Genomic DNA, 7544 nt, shown 5'->3' with positions numbered 1-7544 from the left:
ATATAAAGAAGGCTAAATGTGGCTAACTTACAGAGATGTAGTCCTTCCTGTCTTTGTAAATTTCTGTCCCCTCAATGTTGGCTAGCACACTGCAGCGAGGGCTGAAAAAAAAGAAACACAATAAAAGTTTAACATTGGTACTTTCTAAATCTTCATAGCTAGCAACTGTGTATTAAGAGTGCTAGGATAACTGCTTCACTTGCTATGTTACATACTCAAAACCTTATTTGTTCTTGCTTAAACCAGTTTTGACATGATTGGGAAACACTGGGCTCAAATTTGCCAAAATTGCCATCTCACTGTTAGCATGCTTTGTGTTAGCATGCTAACATAAAAGAAACTTGGAAATCCACGGATACCTGGGATTAACAGCTGGTAGGCTGGAATTTCTACAACAGGCTTACTTAGTGGAATTATATTAGAGCATTGTAATATTTATTTGTYAGTTGTAATTTAGATTTTTTGTTACATCAGGAAGTAGACCCTGGCAAGATACTAACAACTGAACCCGGAGGACGACGCAGATCAACTCCACACCAAGACCAACAGCCAATCCAAGATCCAGCCCCAGCAGTATGGCCGCTACGCAGGTGACCACCCACACCACCTATACATGCCAAGAAGAAGTACTTGTTTTTGTTAACTGATCTTTATTAACTCAGTTGGTAAGACTGAACATTTTTCCTAAAATAACTCAATTGTTTGATATCTTACACAATCTGGCCTGTCTCTCCTCCACAAGTAAGGAATTTCATTGAAYTGCATCAGCATGCCCTTCAGGTTGATGATGACCACGGCACCCAGCACAGACTGTCAAAACGCCGGGACAAGAGTTCCTTTCAGAGACTTGATTCTTTTCAGTGTCTCAGTTTTAGCAAACTGTAGTTCTCTTACCTTTGGTAAAGGCTCGAGAAGATATCCAATAGCCAAAGTGACAATCATCACTATAACAGCTGATAGTAAACCAGCGATCTGAAAAAATACAGAAAAACCATCAGAATGGGAAATCCACATAATTAAAACAATCAGAAGCATATTTGTAAGGATTTGTAAATGATTTCAAGTGTCTTCAGTGACATAAATATTTCTTTAAAGGAGAAAATATCATATTCTTGCAACAGAAAAACAAAAAGCCTTGAAAGAATGCAAAGGATATTAATCCCAGCAGGTGTTTGATTTTCATCGTGGATATGGCAATTCTAAAACATGTAACCATGACTACCATATGTTTACATTGAGTCCATATCAACACTGTCTTGAAGCCTGTCACCATTTTTAATTGAAGTATGTCAAATTGATTCCTCTGGATAATGAAACAACATAGTATTTATACAACTAGATTACTAGATTGCAGTTAAAGACCTAAGAATAAAACATTCACTGATTATGTGGAAAAAATGAGACTTTCACAATCAATCTATGATCTCACAGAGTTCTGTTTTGGAGATGCAAGAGGGTTGTATAGTTGTACTTCCACTCTATCAGGTTGTGTAAAATAAACCCCTTTATCAACTACAATAAATATTAATCAGTACAACCTCTCATTTTACCTGAGTTTTTCCTCCTGTACTTTCTTGCACCGCACTCCTGGAAAGCGCTGTACTTGCTGCGAAGGCCTTGAAGGATGCTCCAAAGATATTGCTAACTCCAAAGGCGATCAGCTCCTGCAGCCAGGACCGAGAGAAATCATGCCTTGGTACAGAGGAACACATCACAAGTATACTGGACCGTTTATCTAGTCAGTGTTGCAGCATACCTGGTTTCCATCTATTGTGTAATCATGTTTTATAGAATAGACTTTTGCCACAGAGAAGGCCACAGCAAAACCCACTATAGCCATTGGGAAAGCATCCATCGCCGTGTGCTGGAAGACCTGAAGGYTTGGGGCGACTGGAGGCTCGTATCTAAAGCAGCACACAACCCGTCAGACAAATGTAATCCATATGCCATTAGTATTAAAACTAAAACAATTGCCTACATAATATTCTACTCACCCTAGRGGAATTTTTCCAACAACGTCAATGCCATATCTGKTCCGGAAGTCAAAYGCATAAGAAACTCCACAAGTAATAACAGTCTAGGGAGAACACAGGGAACATGGGGGTCAAAACTAGACAATACCCATAATTAGTGTTATTAGATTTATAGTAATAAAGTTAATAATCCTTTATTTGTTCCCCCACTGAGGGACAAATAAAGGTGKTTAATTATGTGCTTCTGTTTTAGTTTTGTATGTCCAATTGTAATACCTCATCAGAAACCTTGTGACCTTATGTCACTTTAAAAGGTATTTACAGTTATAAAATGAATCCTAACCTAAACCTGTGCTATCAGTGCGTCTGTCAGATAAGAAAACAGYTATAACTATGGAAGATGTTTCACAACGCTTGCTCACCATGATAACCTCTATCGGGATGGGAACAGGCAGTTTAGATTTGTATCTGTCATTTAGCTCTTTCACAAGAAACACCGTCACCATGATCACGAGGGAGATCACAATGTCACACACGTTGCTGGTTGTGATCTTTTTGAAGATGATCTCCAGAGTCTGAAAAACACAGCAGGAGTTTAAGGGATAAACCGCCTYGTCGCTACCTTTCCAACATTAAGGTGAGAAAASGAYRGAACAATTTGKAATTACATATATAAGGGAGAGGGGTCCACTGATGCCAGGAACCTGGAGMCCCAACACAAACTTCAACTGAGACACAAGGATATGGATGGCAGCAGCTGTGGTGAAGCCGGAGACCAGGGTGTCAGACAGGTACATGACCACAAAGCCCACCTGTAGGATTCCCATTGCCAGCTGGAAAACAAAAAAAATCCATTTGAATTTGCTTAGAACATTAAAGATGTTAGAAATATTCTGAATGTCTCATTTTCCACATTTCACCACACAACTTTAATTTTAAGGCATGTCTCTGTCTGTACATAACAAACTGAATTATACAAATTCATTCTGTTAAAAAATGAAATGAGTTCATGTTTACTTGCTCACACAGTTAATGAAGTGTTCATAGTGCATGGAACCTTAAAGGGGCAGTACTGTGTATTTTCCTGACACATGGTGCCATTTTATGAAATTTTTCCTCTGTCTCTTTAAAATATCCTGCTCTTTTCTGAAGCTCCACCTTCAGGATGTCGCCACAACATGGCTCCTCTATCAACCCTATAGCAAGGTTTTTATCAGTGTTGAACTGAGTAGTAGCTCTTAAAATGAGCTCAATAGTTGTGCAGTTCTATTAAGTGTTGGCTAATTGCTGCTGGCTAGTCTGAAGGAGCTGAGTGGGGGAATTCTGAGAGGTATGCTTTGTACCCAATTTCTATAAGAAAATACTCTAACTGGCCACTTGTTGGTACTATGTAAGACATGTTATCATGTGGTTTATGTCCAACAAACAACATGAAAAAGAGAAACCAAACCAAGGCTCTTTGGACCAGGAAAACATTTTTAAATATGTTATAGTCCAATTTTGAAGAACCCAAGAAAATTGTAGCCCGGGTTTGACATATTTTGGACTGGTTCTACAGCTCATCTGCTTCAAGGTTCGACTTGAATGTGTGAAGCACTTTCTACTGCCCTGTTGCTTAAATGTGCCATACACATAAATKTAACTTGATCTGTTAAGTCCATTACAGATTTGGCCACTGTCACCTTATTCTCCTTAACCATGGACATCAACATGGCATTTTTACAGCTGCTATTCAATATTTTCCAGTTTCCCTGCCAGCATACCTAGATGGGCCCCATGTGGGGAAAAGGAGGGCAGACCAGATGGGTCCCATATGGGTTTGCTCATGTAGGGCCACAGCCTACATGGGCCCACATGGGTTTGTCCATTTAGGGCCCATGTAGGTTGTGGCCCTACATGGGCAAACCCATGTGGGGCCATCGTGGAACCCGCGGACAAACCCATATGGGACCCATATATCAGCCCTCCTTTCCCCCACATGGGGCCCTCCTAGGCATGCTGGCAGGATTCAGACTATTGTCTGTAAAACTAAGAGATGACTCTGCCTACAAACACCAGCAGATCTGCAGCACCGACACATCTCTGCCAACACAAGTGACCTTTGGCAGAGACTCGAGGTCAACTGGTTAATTACACAAGTACCTTTCTCAGTGTATTGCTACCATCCCAACTGCACAGCTTAGCCATGCTAATCCATTCAAGGCAATAGAGGGTTTCATGGATAGTTACCATGGGCGTGTGAGATACAGCTGAGGTCACATAAACATTTAACTTTCATTTGCCACTGTGGCTGCCCATCATCAGCTCTTATCAAGATCAGCTCAGTAGCTTCTTTCAGCTGAGACAAGTTCTCTTGCCAAGTCTGAATGGCATCTCGTTTCTGGTGCAATAAACGTGTTGGGAAATAAAACAGCAACCTTGGTTTGGATGTATTTATTGAGTAAAACGTGGCTGTAGAACATTGTGTCTTTTCTGTCTGTTATTTTCCATTGTCAGTAGATACTGACGTAATGAGCTGGAAGGTTAAAAAGCTTTCCGACCTGCATGATTCCAAYGAGGAAGGTCACAGAGGAGGCCACCAACACTCTCTGCTCGTCTACCGTCAGACCTGAAAACCCTGTGATGTTGGCAGCTGGCCCTTCGTCTGGGATGAGCCTAGTCACCACCGAGCCAATCATCAGGCACAAGACTGAAAAAGGACCTGCAGAATAGAAAGGTAGTGGAGTGTATAGTTTAATTGCTTGAGTGTTTGCCTTGAGATGACATATAAAGACTTATTTGTACCTGGCCCAAGCAGGCRGCCTGTTCATCAGGTCCTGCTAGATTCTAACCTTTTTGTTTCTCTCTTTATGCTTCTGAAGTTTGTTTTTTTGTTGTAGCTGCTTTAGGCTGTACCCAGAATGGAACTGATAGGTTTGTGGATGACCTGGATTTCTTTTTTTATTCCTGTCAAAATTTTCCCAAAGATCAACTGCTCCAACACCATTGTTCAGCTTTGCCAACTTGCATCAGGAAGAAGGCAAAGACTCATCATCCTGAAGGACTGGAACTTTGGGTGTTTTAACTTTCACATATTTTAATCATCTCTGGTGCGCTTGGTTTTGGAACAGCGCTGGAATCCACTTCAATCAAACCGAATTCTAAAAACAAGGTTYTAGGTGGACCAGAGTCCACATTTTTGGGCTACTAAAGAGCTCGATTGTGCGTTCAAAACCTCCCCAAATGAACCAGACTTTCTGGGTAAACCAAACTAGAGTTGGATTAAAGCAGGCTAAACAGAGCTGGTGTGAATGAAACCATAAAAAGAGCAGCAATAAAAAAAGACAAAATTCAAAATTATATTTTTTGAGTACAACATCCCATTTCAAGGAAATGTTCCACTGATCAGAAGGTAGAGGACCAACTGATGCAGAACATCAGAGTCTGAAACCTTCTAAAAAACTCAAGCTGTGGGAGATAAATCTGAGATCATCTGGTCTTCATCAGATGACCTCTAGRGACATCTGATGAAGACCACTGCATTTTATTTTGTCCCATCTGATGACAGATGTCTGTCATCAGATGGGACAAAATAAAATGGGATATTTTATTTTGTCCCATGTCAACTAATTTGTTTTTGGGTGGAGTCTTTAGTCCTTTAGATATTATTAGAATACTATGGCATTCTAGAAATGGTTAATTATTTTCACAACTCATCAAAAATACTTAACTAATAGGAGAAATAAATGGTTTCTTTGAGAGTWCAAAGTAGAGAATTCAGTTTTTCACAGATTGTTTGCTGAATGTCAGCCTTACCTACTGMGATGTGTCTAGAGGTGCCCAAGAAAAAGTAGGTGATGATTGGAAAGAAGGCAGCAAAGAGTCCATACCAGGGAGGCAGAGAGGCCAGCAAGCTGTAGGCAAGACCTGCAACACAACAACGACAAACATTAACAACAGAGTMACGGTACGTTGATAATGTCTTTTAGTCAAAGCAGGTTACGTTTATTTTATATGCTCATTAGAAACAACAGCTGGTGACCAGGAAGAGTAGTAGAAACGTTARTTACACATTACAATCAATAGGAAAGGTAATAAAACACTTACGTACTAATATGTAAYGTAATAAAATACAGAGAGGAAAATATGGGGTTTCTTGGAAATGAAATTATAAGGTTGATCTAAAATCTAACTGGAAGTGATTTACRAAAGGAAATAAGTTTATGTATCCTGGATCCGATGAGGCCATGATGACAAGGACCTGTCTAATACCACACAAGTAATTTCATGACTTTTGAATGTCATTGAGAAACTTTTTTTCTTTGATAGAAACCTAAATTTAAAGGAATATGTGTTGTTTTTTTTGTTTTTTGTTTTTTTTTTTAAACATTTTTGTTCATCACAGTTGAATGTTACATAAGTTTTAAGATGGGATTTCATGAATGGCTCCAGACGACCCAGCTTCAATGTAGGAGCTTTTTGAGAACCATTAAAAATTATTATTTATTTTTTGTCCTCACTAATACTGAGAAAGATCATAGCTACCCTATATTGAATTTTGCATAACACTAATTATATATAAATATGAGTGTGATCTGTGTAGCTGTAATGCTTCTTTGACATATAGCTATACAACAGCATGCAGAGAGAAACGTATGGACCCGTGAGCAGAGCCTTGAGGTACTCCCCCAGAGAGGAGGTCAGAAGTGTAAACACTCAGTGAGGTGTATGGTGAAACCKTTATTCTATCTCTWTTCTATCAGAAACTTTACTGCCAACGCAACGTTCCAAAMAGGAGACCAATTATGATAATCAACAATAAAGCCAACCCAATCTGTAGGYCATCAAAGGATTATTAAAAACCTTTGGACTTTTATATCTTGCTTCACAGCATCTAACACATCCAAATCACATCTGAATAGTTACTGTTATGGATATTAATACCCACTGCTTCTTTTATAATCCTATTATTACTAAAAACAGTTTTGGAATGTTATTTATTCTCAAATTTAACAAGTTATTCCTGAACTCGGCTGGCATCAGTCATAAATTTGGGCTAAATATTAGGTGGGAATAAACCAATGATGATACCTTTGTTTGAAAAGAGACTAACAGTTGTGTGTATTACAACAGCATAACATCAGGATCATCAACATTCCTTAGATTAAGACAACCAGCCATTGTCCAGTCACAGATGTGACGTACATGGATAAGCAGCGTGGCTSAACATTTACCAATCCACTTCTGGGTATGATTGAACATTCAGAGGAAAATTAATTACCAAAGGAAGCATTTTCACTGATGCAMRTTTTACGTTAMCGAGTAGCAAGATCCCATCAGCCATCAGTCTGGACCGTTTCACCTGCTGCTATCCAATMAGGAGGAAGTCTTCTWCTGYTGCGTTTGTTTGGGACTCGGCGAACACGCCRYTGAGTCTTACCTTGCAAGACAGCCACCAGTCCTGTGCTGACACCAGACACGATGTCACTGAGCAGCCACTCTTTGATTCTGTAGATTTTCATCCAGCCGATGATCGGCAACAGAGAGAGAGCTGCGTTCTTGGCCCGTTTGGCGTCACATCTGAGGCCGGGC

The 7544-nt window shown here is 39.8% G+C and overlaps 1 protein-coding gene across 1 annotated transcript in view; it reads right to left on the bottom strand.

Moving 5' to 3' along the window:
* LOC103459767 (chloride anion exchanger-like) overlaps window positions 1-7544 on the bottom strand; it is a 23940-nt gene that overhangs the window by 9194 nt on the left and 7202 nt on the right. The window contains exons 3-14 of the mRNA XM_008401580.1: window positions 7393-7532; window positions 5769-5879; window positions 4514-4674; window positions 2642-2806; window positions 2396-2548; window positions 1995-2077; window positions 1757-1904; window positions 1551-1664; window positions 895-972; window positions 715-810; window positions 501-607; window positions 32-101 (exon numbers count right to left, since the gene is read on the bottom strand). Of these exons, the coding sequence (XP_008399802.1) occupies window positions 32-101; window positions 501-607; window positions 715-810; window positions 895-972; window positions 1551-1664; window positions 1757-1904; window positions 1995-2077; window positions 2396-2548; window positions 2642-2806; window positions 4514-4674; window positions 5769-5879; window positions 7393-7532 (1426 nt within the window). The remainder of the gene's footprint in view (window positions 1-31; window positions 102-500; window positions 608-714; window positions 811-894; window positions 973-1550; window positions 1665-1756; window positions 1905-1994; window positions 2078-2395; window positions 2549-2641; window positions 2807-4513; window positions 4675-5768; window positions 5880-7392; window positions 7533-7544) is intronic.

Source organism: Poecilia reticulata, linkage group LG23, assembly GCF_000633615.1.
Source record: "Poecilia reticulata strain Guanapo linkage group LG23, Guppy_female_1.0+MT, whole genome shotgun sequence".
In the NCBI taxonomy this organism is placed as follows: Eukaryota; Metazoa; Chordata; class Actinopteri; order Cyprinodontiformes; family Poeciliidae; genus Poecilia; species Poecilia reticulata.
Note: the sequence above shows the minus strand (reverse complement) of the source record. Positions and strands in the feature narration are given on the sequence as shown.